Source organism: Puma concolor, chromosome D1, assembly GCF_028749965.1.
Source record: "Puma concolor isolate L17-30 chromosome D1, mPumCon1.1.hap2, whole genome shotgun sequence".
Classification (NCBI taxonomy): Eukaryota; Metazoa; Chordata; class Mammalia; order Carnivora; family Felidae; genus Puma; species Puma concolor.
Window position 1 is genome coordinate 51,154,604 of NC_141676.1, and position 20,297 is coordinate 51,174,900.

The 20,297-nt window shown below is 39.5% G+C and overlaps 1 protein-coding gene across 1 annotated transcript; it reads right to left on the bottom strand.

Annotated features, from left to right (window-relative positions):
- Nucleotides 1-6,186: 6,186 nt before the first annotated feature.
- LOC112865656 (olfactory receptor 5M5-like) lies at nt 6,187-7,199 on the bottom strand. The gene has a single exon (XM_025928744.2). The coding sequence runs from the start codon at nt 7,191-7,193 to the stop codon at nt 6,258-6,260; it is 936 nt and encodes a 311-aa protein (XP_025784529.2). The 5' UTR covers nt 7,194-7,199; the 3' UTR covers nt 6,187-6,257.
- Between the last annotated feature and the right edge of the window lie 13,098 nt (nt 7,200-20,297).

Genomic DNA, 20,297 nt, shown 5'->3' on the forward strand with positions numbered 1-20,297 from the left:
GGCTGTACTCAGTTTCCCAAACAAGCAGATGAAATATAGAAAATCAATCATTGGAGACATACGCAAACTTCCATATTTCATAGAAACATTACAGGCAAGGATTTTCTAAATTCTTTCTTCAAATCAGATATCCTTGAAGTTGAACACTAGTCAGAAGTAGTAGAATCCGGTTATTAAAAATAAATGCTTTATACTTTTAAAATGTTTTTATTTTTATTTTTGAGACACAGAGAGACAGAGCATGAGCAGCAGAGGGGCAGAGAGAGAGGGAGACACAGCATCCGAAGCAGGCTCCAGGCTCTGTGCTGCCAACGTGGGGCTCGAATTCACAGACTGTGAGATCATGACCTGAGCTGAAGTCGGACGCTTAACCGTCTGAGCCCCTAAATGCTTTATACCCAGGCACCCCTAAATGCTTTATACTTTTAAATGTTTCAAATATACTTTAGCATACCTCTACTATTTTAACCCATGATGACCCTGCAAGAGATGATTTCCCCATTTTCTAGATGAAAGCTGAGACTAGGATGGACCAACGCACTTGACTGATACCATGGTTCAGAGCAGAACTAGGACTCATGAGGACCTTGTATTCTATCTCCACTCTCTATTACCCCACCAACATGCTGCCATCCTTGAAACTCTGCCTTTTGAGGCCACTTTTTTTTTCAATAGCAAATCTTCACCTCCCAGACCATACATTTTTTTCAGGCCTCAGCATGGTTTATTTTGCTCGTTTGGCATGCAGGCATCCGTTACATATCCCAAATGTGAATTTACAGATATGATCCGAAGTCTGTTATAAATTTAGCGAAGTGGTCACACAGACAGAGCCTCCTTTTGATAAATGTAACAATTTAATGTCCTGGGAACATGAATAGGCCTGGATATAAAAGCTTAGCAGATCATGTTTTACTACCTAATCAATGAGAACAGAGAACGTTGTACTCTTAGATAAATGCGTATAATGTTCTTCTGTGCCTATGGACACTTTAGGACATACTTGTGATTTGTGGTAAATATAAGAACGAAAGATAGCCCAACGTTTGTGAAAGATACTTTAACATTTTTTGTAAAAATCACTCCTCTCAATATAAATAGCATTAATCAGAATTTCTTTTCAAGTTGCTCCTCTATGGCTATATTAATTTTACCATTAATTTAAACTCCACTTACGAAAGATTTTTTAGGCAGGCTTCTCCCTAGTTTTGGTGAGCAGATGATAAGGAAAACATACTATTTATGATAACAGCCTTCAGATGAAATAGGAAATGATATGATAAGGAGAGTTAAAAATGAGTCTACTAGGAAAGACACTAAGAATGGAATAAAAACCTGTGGAAAATCCAGAGATTAACCTAGGAGTCCTCCCTAGTCTTGCCCAAGTATGAGAAGCCTGTGTTCATGCAGAGATGAGTCAGACATGGGCTTGAGAGTGCAAGCCTGGCTGGCCCCTTGCCCTATCCCTTCTCCTCATACCATGTCCCATGTGGTCAGAAACAGGACTTCCTGTAAAGAGGGGAAGATGCCACAAGTTGTTAGGTGTCCAGGTGCCAGAGTGGTCAACACACCCAAGCAAAGAAAGTGATCTTGTAAGCATAAAACATTCTCTTTCAGGACACAGAATAAAACCATCTGGGAAGTGTCTGTTAGGACAGGTAAGCTGTTGCAATGGTGAAAGAGATAATTATTTGACTTTTATTTAATTTTTAAAAGTTTACTTATTTATTTATGAGAGAGAGAACATGAGAATGAGCAGGGGAGGAGCAGAGAGAGAGAGACAGACAGACAGAGAGAGAGACTCCCAAGCAGACTCTGTGCTATCAGTGCAGAGCCCAACGCGGGGCTGGAACTCACTAACTGTGAGATCATGACCTGAGCGGAAACCAAGAGTCAGAGGCTTAACTGGTTGAGCCACCCAGGTGCCCTGAGATAATTATTCAATTTTCAAAACAAAAGATTATCATTTCCTCACTGCAATTTGCATTATATCACCAGAGATGGAAGTTCTAGTTATTTTTTAGAACATTTGTATTTTTACAGCAAGAAAAGAGCTTGGAGGAATAGGCTAAATCTGTCACCTTCCCAGGAGCCTAAAGTCCCCAACTTCTGACATTAGTGGTTCCCTATCTCTCTGGTGGATGTGCCACTTAATTGTAGGCAGAAGCCACTCTGAAGCACTGAATTAACATTTTCCTGTCTCACCTTGCTCTCCAAAGAATGCTGGAATTGCACATCCAGGGCAGAGTTGAAGATTTGGGGGCACACATTTGAGATTTTAAAATTCTAAGTTTTTGAAATACTTACTATACATCAAATAATACAAAAGAAAATGAATAGTATTTGCCTTCTCATATTTCCTTTTTCATGATCAACATCATAAAAAAATCCTCTTGGTATGTTTCTAAGTGTGACAAATTACTAGCGTAGTAAATGAGGATAAATAAGACATCTAAAATTAAGCTGATTAAAAATTCAGCATTTTATATGCGAATCAGTATAAATTTATAGACACATATGCAGGTGTCCAATGTTTCAGTAACATACTACAATTATTAATGGAAGTTGTCTATATGGTAAACGTTGGCAACTAATACGTTTTTAGGATTACCATGAGGAAAACAGATTTCCATTTTATTTATGTGTGAGAGAAGTTTTATTTTCACTTTTAATGAAATGTTGGACTCTGAAAATCCAATGAAGATAAAACATTTTTATTTTGGCAACATTACATATTGAGTTATTTATTTTGGGCTGAAAAATTAGTATAATTATTATGAGTATTGATTGAAATAGGTTCACTTTATAAGTGAACAAAGATCGTATTGGTTTCTTATATGGCTTAAATATTGTCATGTTAATACTACACATGTGTATAATGTGCTATATATATTTTTTAATGTCACTAATTGATTAGAGAATTCTGCATCTGAGACTTTTCTTACCATAAGGCCCAAATCAGGGAGATAAACTTATAAGAGTAAGGAGCCCCAATGAGAAAGGAAATAGAAAATAGTATCTCAAATTCAGCTAATAATCAACTCTTCTTCATAATCAACTCTTTGTTTTATAGGTCTTCAGGAAATTTGTGAAAACATAGATTCATATCCTTCATAACCTATGAATATATTATTATTAAAATTTTTTTAATGTTTACTTTTGAGAGACAGACAGACAGACTGTGAGCAGGGGAGGGGCAGAAAGAGAGGGAGACACAGGATCCAAAGCAGGCTCCAGGGTCTAAGCTGTCAGCACAGAGCCTGATGCAGGGCTCAAACTCACAAACTGCAAGATCACGACTTGAGCCAAGTTGGATGCTTAACCGAATGAGCCACCTAGGTGCCCCACTATGAATATATTATTATTAATTTTCTACTTTGTTTTACAGAAAATCAAGGAAGTACTTTGAACAAAGTCCAGAAATTTAACAGCTGGGAAGGCCTTATGGAGAAAGCAATTATGATGGGTTTTCTTCAATTTTCTCTAAAAAGAGCCAAAGAGCTGATGAAATTTACTCTTAGACCAAACATTCCTTTAAAAACATGAGTACAATACATTCTCCAAGAGACACGTGTTAAAACATGATATCTACTTACTAATTTTTTGGTTTCTAAACTAAACTGACATGAAACTAGTTCTAAAAATATTTAAGAAATGGGTATGATTTTTTATAGGAAACATAATTTTCTCATTTGAGTGTTGGTACCTGCTCATTTTCTTCACCTAAAAGCAACCTCTTCCTATTGTAACGGTCCCTTGTCTGCCACTGTCCATTGTCAGCTCTAGCTATTGCCATCTTCCCAACAGACCAACTTCCTGGATGCATCTTTTTCACTGGCCAGGATGTGTTGCATTCACACATCTTTCTGCCTTAAAGATGTAGCCTCCTTGGGAAGACATTAAAAAACGGTGTTCCTGTCATGACTGCTGTAACTTCCTTTTCTCTGTTGCTTCCCAACCACAGGGCCATTACTGGGCACCATGTCCTCCCATCCACCAGAATCAGGAATAAGTATGGAAGAGTTCCTTTCGGTAGAGCAAACAGATATGGTGTTTCTGTTCTGCGCCAGGAACTGTGGTAGGTGTTGGGGTGCAAAGTGAAGAAATAATGTTTAGTCTCAAGGAGCTTATGGTTCAATAATCTGTCTCAAATTATCCTTCAGTGTGATCCTATCCACTTTGCTTGCTCCTTTCTTGTTCATTACCTGTGCAAGCTCTCCTGGGCTTGTTTCATATCTTTCCTCCCTTTGTTCTTTAATCCTGTAATATCTTTCTTTTTAACCCCATTCCCAAGTGTTCAGGAATACAGCTTGCAAAGGAGGTCTCAGAAAGGCTTTCTGAGCTAAATAAAAGAAGCTATAAACATTTAACTGGTTTTTTTTTCTCTAAATTACCAGATCAAAAGCAGCAATAAAGCAAAAGATCACATCACATTATCTGAAGTGTTAATCTGGGGACAATAGGAACCTCTTAGTTTCTTGATTAATTTAAAATTTCTATGTAATTGATTGACAATATATGATCTTAGCTACTTAAAAAATTTTTTTTAATGTTTATTTTTATTTTTGATATAGAGACAGAGCACGAGCAGGGGAGGGGCAGAAAGAGAGGGAGACACAGAAGCTGAATCTGAAACAGGCTCCAGATTCTGAGCTGACAGCACAGAGTCCAACGTGGGGCTAGATGTGGGGCTGGATGCAGGGCTCGACACAGGGTTCAAACCCACAAACTCAGATCATGACCTGAGCCAAAGTCGAACGCTTAACCAACTGAGCCACCCAGGCGCCCCTGGTCTTAGCCACTTTTTAAAAAATCAAAACAATAATCACATTTGAAAACAATTTAGGGAGAAAATCTAATGCTTTATGGAAGATTTGTACATCTTAAGAATTATTTTGAATGAAATATTAAAACTGAGACTTGGAAAAACCAGAGAATGCTCATATCCTTGCTTAAATAAAAAAAAATTAAAAGAGATTTTTCTTGTGCCTATCCCCAACAACAGCAAGAACCTGTAGATTTATAGTTTCAACTCTAAGGAAATTGGACTGTCAGATCTGCAAAAACAGAAATAAAGAACATGGAAAATGTTGCAAAACTAAAGTATTTCTCTAGATTATTCAAATTATTTAAGACAATAATTTTATTTCTCAGAAACATGCATACTCTGGCCTGGTACCTTAGGAGACTCTCTCTCTTTCCCTTTCTTGAACTCAGGTAGGACTCCCTCCTCTGCCCTGTAAAATCACTGTAGCTGTGGTTTCCAGAGACTAGAAAAATTAAGCCCTAGATATTGAATAAATGACCACTTATAGCATCTCTGAAAGTAGCCTAAACATTATCTCTTTTTTTTCCAAGTTTATCTATCTTTGAGAGAGAGAGAGTGTATAAGTGCACATATTCTAGCATAAGCGGCAGGGGGTCGGGTGGGGGGTGGGCAGACAGAGAAGGAGACAGAGAATCTAAAGTAGGCTCTGGGAAGTCAGCACAGAGCCTGATGCAGGGCTCTAATTCACACACCATGAGATCATGACCTGAGCTGAAGCCTGACGCTTAATGACTGAGCCACCCAGATGCCCCAAACCTTATCTCTTCTAATTAAACAAACAATTTCACTGATTTCCCCATATTCCCCCAGTTTCCCCATATTTCACTGATTCATGGTTTTTCTGTTCTCCTCTCCACTTATTCTTACTATAATACTATTATTTCTATTGTTCATTGTAAGCATGTAGTATTTCAACTACATTTAGAATAAATAAGCTTCTTGCAACCTGGTCTTGAAACTTAACCATGATCTATAGTAATACATTATGAAGAAATATATTTAAGACTAACAAGTGATTTGCTACAAAACAGTGTGTTAAGCTGGAAAATATTTCTAACACTATAGATATTCATGTATGGATTTTGTACTTAGGTTCATTAATTTATAGTTTTACCCAGAATATTGCTTCTTAGGATCCTTTAAATTTTAGAACTCATATTATTATGTAATTGGTAATAAGTCACTTCACATTCAACATACAAAAGAAGTAGCTGTTAACAGTATAGCTTGTAAATCAATTCTGATTAGTCCACGATAATTGGTTGGATTCAATATTACTACATCAAGCAAGTGGCCCAGTACATTTGCTCTTAAAAACATGCAAATTGGATTGATGTGAATGGGAATGGGCTGCTAAATTTCCATCATGTTGGTTATACTATGTCAGAGTATCACACTTCCCCAATGCTACCTTATGACAACTCACTCACTATGGCTCTTTGCCTTCTAGCATCTTTTGCAGGGTGTCCTTTACTTCTGTGTTCCTCAGGGTATAGATCAGGGGGTTGAGCAGGGGAATGACAAGACTATAAAACACAGAGACCACTTTGTTGTACTTCCATGAATTCCCTGCTTTGGGTTGCTGCATGTACATGAAAAACAGCGTTCCATAGAAGACAATGACCACAGTGAGGTGGGAGGCACAGGTGGAAAAGGCTTTGCACTTGCCTGCAGAAGACTGAATTTTTATAATGGAAAGGAGGATGCAAATGTAGGAGATGAGGACCGTCAGGAAGGATCCACTGAGATTCACTGCAGAGAAGATCAAGAGCAGCTTCTCTTTGGTGCGGGTGTCAGAGCAGGAGAGGGCAAGGAGAGGAGGGTCAGCGCAGTAGAAATGGTGGATGATATTGGAGTCGCAGAAAGACAACTGAAAAGTCAGAACTGTTTGTATTACGGAGTTCAGGAAGCCGTAGGTATAGACGCCTATCACCAACTCCTTGCAGATCCGCTGAGTCATAACGGCTGGGTAAATCAGGGGGTTGCAGATAGCCACGTAGCGGTCATAGGCCATTGTGGCCAAGAGGAAGCATTCAGTAGTGGCAAAAGCACTGGAGAAGTACAGCTGGGCAAAACAGCCTGAAAAGGAGATGGTTTTTTTCTTTGCCAATAAATTTTGTAGCATCTTGGGCCCAATGGAAGATGAGTAGCAAACATCGATGAAAGCCAGGTGGCTGAGGAAATAGTACATGGGGGTGTGGAGCCTTGGATCCACCTTGATGAGTAGGATCATGCCAAAGTTTCCTACTAGGGTGATGAGATAAATTACCAGGAATACCACAAAAAGGGGAAGCTGCAGCTCAGGACACTCTGTGAATCCCATAAGGACAAATTCTGTCACTGTGGTACGGTTGCCTCTTGCCATTTTGTTCTCTCTCTTGTTGGAAAAAAAAAAAAAAAGAAACATGGCTTGAAAATGATTAGACTAAACAAAAAGGTTCTTACCTCTTTGTTCCAGTACCAGATGACAAAAATTTGGCTTCACAATTCCAGTGGCTAAAGGCTGTCATTAGTCATGGGGCTTTACTCTGCTCACTCAGAGGGTCAGAATTCATTCACTTTCTTTTTTGATGGAAATTGACCAATTGACCTCCGTAAGTTGCACCAAGTTACACTCCCAAAAATGTTGTACAAGAATGCCGATTTTCCCACCAACCCAAAATCTTATCAAATTTTAAACCTTTGCCCCCATGATGGTGAATACTGGGCAACTCAGGTCCTCTTGATTTTTAAAAATGATGAGTAGGGATTAGCATTTTCTCAAACAATTATTTGCATGCGTATTTCTTTTTCATGACCGGTCAGTTCAGTTCCTTTGCTAATTTTACTATTAGGTTCTTGATCTTCTAAGCATTTTATTTACAGGGCCTCTTTGTTTATTAAGGAGATTAGCCATTTGTTTGCTACATGTATTGCAAATTAATTCTTAGTTTGTCACTTAACATTGGTATGGTATTTTTTTTTCTTTCCGCTACGCAGTAAATTTTAAAGGGTTTTTGTCAACTTTATCGATCTGCTTTTTGAATTCTGATCTTTGTGACATAGTTAGATACATTTTTCTCTATTTAAACTTATTTTAAAAAATGATCTCTTGCTCTATTCTAGGGCTTTACGGATTTCATTTTTACATCATTATCTTTGCTTTATCCAGAGTTTAAGTTTGATATAAAGAATGAGCTAGTCAACTCATTTTACCTATTTCCCCAAATAGCTAGCTGGGTGTCTGTCCTAAGGCCGTTGGTTAGTGAAACAATTTTCTGGTTGATTCTGCTGATTTAAAACTCCAGCCTTAATGTACAGTAAACCATTCATAAGTACTTGGGTCAATTTCTGATTCTTTTTCTTTGTCCTCTCTTCTAGAACAAGGACCAAACATTTAAATCCGAAGCTATAAATTTAATTTTAATATCTGGTAATACAATTTCTGGCTATTTCACACGTATATTTTCAAGATGAACTTTGGCATTATTTTATCAAGTTCCAAAAAAAAAAAAAAATCCTGTTTTCACTTAGAGTGCTATTGCATTGAATCGATATGTTAATTTGCTGAGAATTGACAGCTTTACAATCAAAACTTCTATAACTAAGGAATGTATGTATTTATTAATGACGTCCCTAAATAGTCTTTCCTTAGAGTTTTCTTTAAACTTTCCAGATAAATATCTTATATTGTTCTTTAAAGTCTATTCATGAATGTTTTATTTTATTAACTATTGTAAATGAAGCTTTTTTTTCACTTTGCGGTTTATTTAAGTACTGTTTACATATGGAAAAACTACCAATTTTTGAAAAATTGATTTTATAACTATCTTCTTTACCATAGTTTCCTATCATTTAAAAATAGTTCTTAGTTGATTCTTTTGGGTTTTCAAATATAGATTCATATAATATGAAAAGGATATGAACTTCTTCCCTCATTTCTGTAGAGCATCTCTCATTTTTTTCACTTTTCAACTTGTATTGGCTAGTACTTCCAGAGTATTACCTTTCAACCTTTTAAAGCATGCTCTAAAAGTGCAAGGAGACCCCCAGGTATATAGACATACAGCATAGCCTATGTAATATAACTGATGTTTGAGAAAGACAAGGCTTTAAAGAACTGCACATATTTGGTGTGGTTAAAAAACTGACTCCCCAGGAGCAAGCCCACCTTTGACACTGGAAGAGCCCAGGGCAAGAATAACAAATGGGGGCTCACATATCTATGCCTTAATAAGAAAAAGTTAAAAATGAAAATAGCAAATTAATAAGATATGTTCTAGATTTCCTCCTCAACAAATATACCCTCATAATAACCTGGATGATGGAATCCTCAGAATTCCATGCTGGAATGAGGTGGTGGGAGAACTTGTCTCCAGCTCACATGTGCACAGTCACACGTGTGTGCATCTGTTCACACCCCTGCAAATAGCCATCCCTTGGTTACCCCTAAGGCCTAAGCATGTGAATATCAGCACTGTGGTTTACCCTTACAAGGGTGATCTTGGAAAGTGACTCTTGTAGACTCTGGAAATAAGTTGAAGGCCATCTGGGCAAGGAATTTTAGGGTCCTGTTACCTGGAAGATGGTCTAGAAGGGGTGGATAGGATGAATGCTGTGTGGGCACATCCCTTTGGCCTTGTCCACTGGAGTGTGGTACAGTAGGAAGAGGCCCAGAATTTCCCTAAAGAATGTGATCAAGGCAGTGTCTCTTTTCTTTGGCTCTAAGGGTAACCAAACTTATAGGTTTGCCTATAAGTAAACGCATGTGTGGGCTAGATAATTGACGGTCTCACTCATTTTAAGGAGTTTGGTCTGTATCCTATAGGGAGTGGGAAGCCTTGAAATGAACTGAGGTGGTGACTGGAAAATGGAAAGAACCTCAAAAGGTGAAAGATAGATTCAAGGAGAGCATTTTAGGAGGGGGGTTGAGTCAGAGCAGCTCAGAGCATGTTTGGGAGACTGCGCATCCCTTCTGTTAAGAAAAGTACATCTGAAAGAGAGTAGTGAGAAACAAACTGGAGGGGGGTAGGGGGTGCCATATTGTTCAGAGCTTCCCATGTCAGGGAGATTTTAATGACTAGATCTGTAGTGAATGTGGACACAGTGAACATCTGAGCAGTAGAATGACTTGGCCAGTGTTCAACTTTTAGGGAGTTACTGTGGGAGCATGTGCAGGATGGGTTGAAGGGAGAGAATAGTCAGAGGGATACCAGCTAGGATGTTAGGAAGGAGAGATAGCCCAAAGGCAGAGTCTGTGTCACTTGGCAATTAACTGGGATTCAAGTTTTAAGTCTGAAAGACCAGGATATTGGTAACCTGATAATTGGTAGTTTAATTAAATTTTATCTTTTATCTAAGGTGATCTGACACAATTTAAATACACACACACACACATGCACCAATAATATTGAGAACATATTAAGGGGAAGATAAAAAGATTTCCCACTGTATTTATAACAAGTCACTGTGAGGTGGTGCTTTTAGTAGGAACAGAAAGTCTGGGCTAGGAGTGGAGTAGGAGGGAAGGAGGTTGAATTCAAACTGAGAGGATTGTGGATGGCTATCTCACAGACACAGCTGGTGACATTGATTTGGGAGTCATCAATGGACAGAGGATGGTAAAAGCTAGGGAATCAGTGAGATGGTTCAGGGATAAGGAAAAAGGTAACAGAAGGTTCAAAGACAGACCTTTGGGAAAATTGTATCTTTAAGGTTTGGGGAAAGGAGCAGCAGTCTTAGATGCCTGAAGATGTTCAGGTCAGCTCATATCAGGAAATAGTAAGGGGTCTTTTAATATGGCCTTTCTAGCACTCCTGGTGTATTTATGGTAGACAGGGCCTGTTTGGTTGTGGTTTTGCTTCTCTCATTAAGAGCTTAAAGCAAAACCAGACATGGAGATCTTCTGGAGTTACACATAAGCAATTTTTTAAAAATATGATTTATTGTCAAGTTAGCTAAAATACAGTGTATACAGTGTGTCCTTGGTTTCAGGGGTAGATTCCTGTGATTCATTGCTTACATACAATACCCAGCACTCATCCCAACAAGTGCCCTCCTCAATGCCCATTACCCTTTCTCCCCCCCGCCCCCATCAACCCTCAGTTTGTTCTCTGTATTTAAGAGCTTCTTATGGGTTTGCCTCCCTCTCTGTTTCAAACTGTTTTTTCCCCTTCCCTTCCCTTGTAGTCTTCTGTCAAGTTTCTCAAGTTCCACATATGAGTGAAAACATGATATCTGTCTTTCTCTGACAGACTTATTTCACTTAGCATAATACCCTCCAGCTCCATCCACGTTGTTGCCCATAAGCAATCTTGCTCAGTAAAATGTTTGTTCTTCTGGATTCCGTGCCATCTAAAGGCAGGAAGACATTCTTGCAGATTTCTAGAATCAGTCAAGACTTTCCGCCTCCATTTAAAGTGTGACCGTTCTCACTTCAGCTGTGACGCAAAGCAGTTTAGTAAGTCTGGAAGAACCCAAAGAGCCAGTAGATGGACTCTGGCTTTTTTCAACAGCTCTTGTGTGATAGAATATTTTTCCTATGTTAGCTATCATTGATATAATTGCACATTTGCCTATGAAGTTTCTAAAACGTGGTTCATGCATTCTAATTTCTAGATTTAAAAATTTTTCTTTTTGAATAGCCATATATTTATTCATCATTTATCCTATGGAATTTTTTTTTTTTGCATCCAAAAGACCTCTAATTGAATGCTTTTTTTTAACAGTTTTCAACCCAGTACATACTCTGACTTTCTTCCTGGACAATTAAGTTTGAGGCTTACTGATAACATCATTGTTTAGCCTATTAGTTCTCAGAATATAACTAGACCTTATGATAAATTCAGGGAAAAACAAAATAATAAATTTCTCATAAAAAATATTTGACCTGTAATTTTCTACCTAAGAGAAAACGTATGGTCCCTTTAAGAAATAAAACACTAATGGAGCACCTGGGTGGCTCAGTCCGCTAAGCGTCTGACACGGGCTCAGGTCATAATCTCATGGTTCATGAGTTCAAGCTCTGTGTTGGGCTCTGTGCTGATGGCTCAGCACCTGTAGCCTGCTTCGGATTCTATGTCTCCCTCTCTCTCTACCCCTCCCCCACTCATACTCTGTCTCTCTCAAAAATAAAACATCCAAATCAAAAAATAAATATAATAAAATACTGAGGATTCTGATTTAACTACTCTCAAATTTGGTGAAAATAACCAGTGATTAAATACTTTTTCATGTGCCAAGAATCATTCAATTTTACACATTATTTTATTAAATATGTCATTATCATTTCCCCATTTTCCTAATGAGGAAACTGAGACACAGAAATATTCATTAGTTTTTTCCAAATTCACAAAGTAGAGAAAGTAGATGAGCCAGGATTTGAAACCAGGTAGGCTGATTCTAGAGCCCTCAGCCTAAACTATACTGCGTCCCCATTTATGATTCCCTTAGGATATATGTATATATAACATTTATTGTGTTTAATATATTCAATGTCTGATGATTCAAAGTATTGGTTTGTGTTTTACCACTCATTATTTGAGTAATTCAAGTAACTTTGTTGAATGACCTAAGAAATCTTCTTAGCCCCTGGGAAGGGAGGGGCACATGAACTACTTTGAGAATCTGGTAAAAACTAAGTATCTGATCCTAGGAAAGTTTCACTCAGACAACATCCTCCATGCAATTTCAGAGGTTTCATGAGTTTATCAGGTCTATCCTATGGTTTCCTCATAGAATGATACACTGACAAAAAATCCCAGCTTTCCTAAGAGTCAACCAATCCTCTCCCATTGGCTTCTCCGACAGAAGGAAAGCATACCTGTCCTAAAGCCCTGTACTCTTCACAATCCCAGAACTAAAACCCTTCTCTTCACTGCCTTGCTTTTACTATAGCAGCCTTGGAAATGAATACAACGTACCGAGCACCTATCGGGCAGTCAGTCAGGGTTTCCAACCTTCTGGAAGCATCCACCTCGAGTATTTCCAGTGAGACAAACAGACTTCTTCATGTCTGACTGGAAGACTTGGTTTCTATGTTCCGCACCGGCAAACCTATGAGTATTTATAAAATGTAATGAGTCTGTTATGTCTTGTTATTCCAGAGCTTCCTGGGTACCAAGGGAACGGTATATACAGAGTTTCTATGAGATATTTTACATTTGATTGAAACCACCCTTGGGAATTAAATCCCTGAATCATCCTGGTAATATAATGATGGCCTGGGTTATGATGCTTTGGTGCATGTACTCAGGATGACTCTCAAGTCCAGAACCTTCGGTGTGATACTTGGAGACAGCCTTTCTGCCCTTGGCAGGGCATATGCAGTGGGGTGGCCTTGAAATTGTGGCTGGGGTGGGTGCCCAGGGAATGTGTTTTAGGGGACAAGGTAAGATTATGCAGATTGTAGGACCAGGTTGCACATATGAGACATTTTTTGCTTGCAAAGAAAAGGTGGCCTTGGCTAGCATATTTATCACAACAGACAATGGAAGAAAAAAGCAGTCTTCATTTTCCCTATGGCTATATACTTCCTGTTGAACCAAATTAAGGAATAAAATCATATGCAAAGCCAGGTCAGCAACTAAATGTTCTAATGGCTCCATAGACCTCCCTCCCTTTCTCTCTCCCTTCCCCATTCCCCTCTGGATTGAAATTGGGGCAATCAGCACACCTGATATGGCCAGAGGCAGTTTTCCGGTTTTTGGATCCTGGCCCTCTAGGTCATTAATTGTAGTGATTTGGTACATTCTGTAAACTATTGCTGCAAAGAACATTGCCCTCAATGTTGGCACTCAAAGCAAGGCAGAGCTAATGTGAGAGTGTTCTCCGACTGGAAAGTGCATTTGCTGTCTCCGGGCATTTCCCAAGTTTATTAACTCACCACACAAGAGGAGGAGGCTGGAAGAGAAATGTGTTTGTGTCAGACCTAGAGACATGGTTCTAGTGGCCATTCCTAGTCAAATTTTGCCATTTTAAGTAACTTACAGCAGGTAAATATATGGCTTTTCATTCTGGTTAGAGGAGAAAATTTCCAGGCTATAGAGGGCATAGACTGAAACAGAAGTTTGATTTGGTAATTGAAGTAGTCCATGATTTTGCAAATGCCATATCTGATCACAAGCAGGTTACCCTGACACTAAGAAACCGGACTTCTATTTTGAGATTCCCTAGGACTGCTCCCCTATGTAGTGACCAAGAGGGCTGGAGAAAGGAACAAAGCAAGAGTCAACTGAACTACTTCCTGTTCCGTCACATCTCATGTTTGGTTCCAGTTCAAATGATAATCAGTGTCCTTTTTATCAAGAATTGTTTTTTTCTAAGGATTTCTCATTCCCAAATAGGCCAATTACAGGAATTAAATATCTGGATGTGGGAAAAGCTAGGCCTCCTAAAGGCTGTTCTTGCAGAAATGCAGGTGACATTGTACATCTTGTCAGAGCAAATGCCTAGCAGGGGGAAGGTGAGGAGAGAAGCCAACACTGACAGAGCTGAGGAAAAGTGGGCCATGGCACTTTTGAGCCAGAACTTACACTGTGCCCCATTCCTCAGCCCAACTGGAAAAGAAGTTCTAGATCTAAAACTAGCGGATAGTCTCCAGTGAGATTCTGAAGGGGAAGGCATCTTGAAGAATCTGAGTCATGAGATTTCATTGCAGTTTTTAGGAAGGACTCGTATTAAGGGAAGGTGCACATATGATTCATGCATTCAGCTGGGGACAAACTTTAAGAAAGAGCATTGTCTGGGTGGGCAAGAATCTTGGTAACATTTGGATCTAAGGGTGGTGACTAGTAAGGGCATCAGAGGCATAACTCAAAACCGTTCATATTTTTTGTTCTACCACAACCAGGAATCATACAGGTTTGTCGATTCTTTCACTGAACTGTGAGTCAGTGGGTGCTCTGACTTACCATGTTTGCCTCGGAGTAGCCGTTGCACTTGGTTTGAGGCTTAAGTATACATTTAGATTTTCCTTGGTGGAAAGTCCCCATGTTAATAGGGTGGAGTAAGTTAAGCAACTGGGAGTGTTCACTTATAATTCTGTCCTACTGTTACCAAAAATTTAAATAGGCCTGGAAGAAATGTGGGTGTTATCATCTGAGTGGAAAAAGCTCAGCTTTCAGAGTAAAGAAAGGCTTCTTCACTCGTATATTTACTATCTTTGTGAGTCATGCTCGTGCTGCGACTTCCCATCAGTTTGGCTTGTTTGGCCTTTTTACGATCTGAGGAAAGAGACACGGTGGCCAGTGATTCTACTGGGGGTATTGCAATTCAGGTGCCTGACTGATTACATCCACCTGTGGCCAATTTGAGTGATATCAACATATTGACCTATAGGATTTGTTCAATAATGTGCTATCAAATAATTTTGCAATAAAATGAGAACCCTTGGAAATGACAATTAATTTGATATGTATTTTCCTTCAGATAGAAAAGCCTGCAGATGAGAGCAACTCAGGATTTTCGCTGTTTACTTTGTAAGCTCAAAATAAACAAGGTATCTTCCACAATATGAGAAATGAACCCTCTCTGTATTTACTACCCACAGACCCCACAGTGTGCAACAGAGAAAAAAGGAGTGGTATAAAGAAAATTTTTATTTGAGAAAATAATAAACAACCGCTAACCAAAATTTCTAATATGGACTGTTACTCTTGTTTTATGCGCAACATTTTGGTTTTCTGCATTTGATACATTTTGCAACATTTTGGTTTTCTGCATTTGATACATTTTGTAATTCAAACGTTGTATCCCAGTTTCCAAGGCCACGTGACACCAGTTCAGCTTAATTATTAGCAGCAAGAACTGCTTTCCTTTGAAGTACACTCAACAATCTTTCTCTTTGGTGCTGTCCCTGAGAAATTCCTTCCCTAAGAAAGCCTTGAGGTGTGTGACAGGGGAGCCAGAATACTTAGGGCCAGAGTTACCTGGTCCAAGTCAGGACAAGATTTGAGCCAGTTTGTTTTAGAATCTCAAAGAAGAAAGTTGGATAGACCCAGGAATGAGAAGTGGAAGATGTAGCTAAAAAAAAGTTTCAGATGGGAGAATTGTTGGGACTAAAGCCAGGATGGATACCTGAGAGATGAAGACAGTCCTAATAGCACTAGGGATCTTTACAGAGACATAATAAAAAAGTAGGTTTTCTGTTGAGTAAAATTCCCAACATCCAAGAGCTAGAGTCTGTGGGACTATATAAGACAAGAGGTGGATGATGGTCCAGTCAGCAAGCAGCAGTAAAAAGGCTATGATTGCATGTGCCCTTGAACTCAAGTGAGCCCTGGCCAGCAAGTTGTTTTGGATTTCTTTAGACACCATGATTGCATAGTTCATAAGGTGACCGATGGACATACATTTCCCATAGGATACTCTGGCCAGGAGACAATCATCCCTGGTGAGGGGAGCACGTAAGAAATGACATCTGTGTGAAGGTGCCCATAATAACAATGGTTGTTCTCTGTAACAGGAGACTGTGCAGTAACCTGAGGGAAAGGCAGCGCCCCCTGCAGACTAAAATGTGCATAAGACAAGAGAAATTCCAACCAAAGGGGTTTATCAGGATTGTCTCCTGTTTCCTTGCAAGGATGATGACATTCAATGCTAAGAAAAACACAAAGAGGGACCTTCGATGTTCTTGATTTTTCTGGGAACTAATGGGGGAAGTGTTTGGGTCTGGTACACTGAATTTCTTCAGTCATTTTGTTTGTTCTTGAATTTTTTTTCTTCTGGAGGGGAGAATGAGAAAATAACAGACATTAAGGGAAACAATGAGTGATTAGAAGAATTGAGATTAGATGTCAACAGCGATCCCTCACCACCCCTCCCGTATCGTTAGTGTGGATAAAGAACATTGAACATAAACTTTTAAAAAATGACATTTGCTTCTATGGATCTTCTCAGTCATATTTTCTTCACTCCTTCCTTGAATTAAGCACTACAGGCTTGCATTCAGATAACACCCCACTTACATTACAGACCAATTGCAGCAATTGATTTCTGAAGAATAAAAATGTTCGGGTAAAGAGATGATCTAAAAATCTTCAATGGAAGGAATTCTGATGATAGATCATGGTTTGATCTTTACCCAAGAAGATATTAAAATAACAGCTACCCAGCATAGTAAGTGCAAAAAAGTCACACACCAAGTTATACCACCATAAAATTTCAAATCCTAAAAACTTTTCAGAGAGAGAGATTTTTAAAAAGGTGTTAGAAAAGCATCAACACACCTCACAACAGCTATGCTGAAAACTGGAAGACAATACATTGGTTCAAAATGCTAATGTAAAAGTATTTCTTTCCAGCCAAGAATTCAGTAAGTAGCCAAATTGTTGCTCAGTTGTGAAAGATAGAATGTATTTTCAACCTCGAAAAAAAGAGGATATTAAGATATAACTGGCATGGGCACTGTTGACATCTTCATATGGTTTAAAGAGTGATGGTAAGATAAGTAAAGATTGAATGAATCAGATAATAAAATGTTGGTATTTGGTACTCCATTTGTGTCCTCCTCCCCTACGGATAGATACTCAAAGAGCTCACAGTAGAGTTCATTGCTAGACTAAACCATCACATCCGTTTCTTTCTGCTATTTGCAATACCAATTTGTGTGAAAAATGCCCCATATTGACCAATTGAATTCCTAGAACTATAACATTAAATAGCGAATTCATGTTTCAAAGCTATTGTTGCATACTCAGCTCTATTGTCTCCAGCCATTCTTTTTTTCAGAATTATTCTAGCTTATTCACAAGCACATGGAGTTAAATAAGAGGAATGTTTTGCTTCAGTCCACATACTTACTTGTGCCCAATATGAAATTTCAAATTCCTTTTTTGTGCGCCTCATATTGCTTTTGCCTTTGTTATTGTACTATTACTATATGTTTGGATATTCTTCCCCCAAGTACTTAAAGTTAAGTAAATGGACAAGCTTAAAAATACACTTTGCATGTAATTTGAAAAGAAAAACAAAAATTGAAATATTCATCTCCTTAATTGTGAGAGAACCCAGCTGAGAAAGGCAATTTGATAAAACAGGGAAGAATATGACATCTGTGATGACAGAATATGAAGATGTCAGTAATTCTTTTAAGCTTTTTATGGTGCAACAAAATGGTGAAAGATTCAGTATCTTTTTGGCCATGGGTTATTTCTACAAAGGCTTTTTTTTTTTTTTGAGAGAGAGAGAGAGAATGAGAGCATGCTAGTGGGAAAGAGGGGCAGAGGAAGGGAGGGAGGAAAGAGAGAGAGGGAGAGAGAGAATCTTAAGCAGGCTCCATGCTCAGCGCAGAGCCCAATGCAGGGCTTCATTCCACACCCTGGGATCATGACCTGAGACGACATCAAGAGTTGGACACTCAACTGACTGAGCCATTCAGGGGCCCCCAAAGGTAATATTTTTATGTGAGTTTTCAAATGCCTTCGTTAGCCTCATTTATGCTCTTCTAGCTTCACTGTAAGTCAGATTGTATTTGCTCGAAACCTAGATCCTACCATACCTAGAATCTTTCTCATCTCTTGTTTAGTCAGCATGCACACATTTGCCCAGAACGTGGCTGATGTAGGAGAGGATTTTCAAGCCTGTGTTGATTCCTGAATGAAACCCAACCGGGTGTCCCCTCTCAGTGGTGGGGCAAGCTTCAGATTCAGATGGTACTTACCAGTCATCCATAAAGTCGTTAACAGAGATTTAAAAAAATTTTTTTTAATGTTTATTTGTTTTTGAGACAGAGAGAGACAGAGCATGAACAGGGGAGGGGCAGAGAGAGAGGGAGACACAGAATCCGAAATGGGCTCCAGGCTCAGCTGTCAGCACAGAGCCCAACGCGGGGCTCGAACTCACAGACCGTGAGATCATGACCTGAGCCGAAGTCGGAAGCTTAACCGACTGAGCCACCCAGGCGCCCCAGAGATTTTAGAGATTTTACTAGAAATGCTAGTTTTGGGGGCACCTGGGTGACTCAGTTGTTGAAGTATCCAACTCTGGATTTCGGCTCAGGTCATGATTACGGTTTGTGAGTTCGAGCCCCATATCTCGTTCTGGTATTCTGTCTCCCTCTCTCTACCCCTGCCCCACTTGCTCTCTCTAGCTCTATCTGAAAAAAAAGGCCAGTTTTGTTTAATTCCAAAGAGCCAGGTACTTTCAGGCCTCAAGAGAAGATGAATTTCTCTAGTATTTGTAATTTCTGTTTGAATACATACACATATATGTCTCTTTCTATGTGTGTGTGTGTGTGTGTGTGTGTGTGTATATATATATATATATATATATATATATATATATATATGGAGAGAGAGAGAGAGAGTTAAGAATTAATGACATCCCCTGTTGGTCTAATGCCCCTGTTATCTGGGTAAGTGCTATGATTTGCAGATGTGTTACCTTGAACTGCTGGGGAGACAGAGACAGGCAGAGACTGTGTCTCACCTATGAGGCCTCTGGGACCAGTCTTCAGTTCTGTACCTCAACTTCAGTTCCGAATATAGGAGATGTGAATCCCTGAACTAATCCTCAGACACAGCGTGTTTTCTAAAATTGACTATGAGCAAAGGCTGCCCTGCTCCCTGAGGAGTCATTAAAGCCATCTACTCTGAGCCATCTAATCCAAACCCAAAGTCTAGCTTCAGGAAAACAACTTCCTCATCAAAGGCAAGTTGTTGTTCCAATGAGCTTGAAAACTTATTTGCTTGTAATTGCAATAAGTAGGCCTTGGTTTCAGATCAGAGCCAGCATCCTTGTAGGACTGAATAATAATGCTAATAAAAAATACGAGTAGCATCATAGGTAGCAGTAGTAGCAATAAATTAATTCTAGTGCAAACATTCTTTCTTCCTTTGAGAGTGGAAACCAGTGAGTGACAGGCATCTGTTACAGCTGGAGCAGTGAGGGGGCCAGGGTCCTAGAAGCAGAATAATGCCCATTATAAACTGGGTTACTTCTGGCACGCCTGGCTGGCTCAGTAGGTAGAGCATGCAACTCTTGATCTCAGGGTTGTAAGTCTGAGCTTCACACGGGGTGTAGATATTACTTAGAAATAAAATCTTGGGGTGCCTGGGTGGCACAGTCGGTTAAGCGTCCGACTTCAGCCAGGTCACGATCTCGCGGTCCATGAGTTCGAGCCCCGCGTCCGGCTCTGGGCTGATGGCTCAGAGCCTGGAGCCTGTTTCCGATTCTGTGTCTCCCTCTCTCTCTGCCCCTCCCCCGTTCATGCTCTGTCTCTCTCTGTCCCAAAAAGAAATAAACGTTGAAAAAAAAATAAAATAAAATCTTAAGGGGTGCTTGGGTGGCTCAGTCGGTTAAGTGTCCGACTTTGGCTCAGGTCATGATCTCGCATCTAGTGAGTTCGAGCCCCGCGTCGGGCTCTGTGCTGACGACTCAGAGCCTGGAGCCTGCTTTGGATTCTGTCTCCCTCTCTCTCTGCCCCTCCCCAACTTGCTCAAGCACGCGCTCTCTTCTCTCTCTCTCAAAAATAAACATTAAAAAAATAAAA

Bases quoted from the DNA above. Each gene is read 5' to 3' on its own strand.
- LOC112865656 (XM_025928744.2), bottom strand. From the start codon at position 7,193: ATGGCAAGAGGCAACCGTACCACAGTGACAGAATTTGTCCTTATGGGA.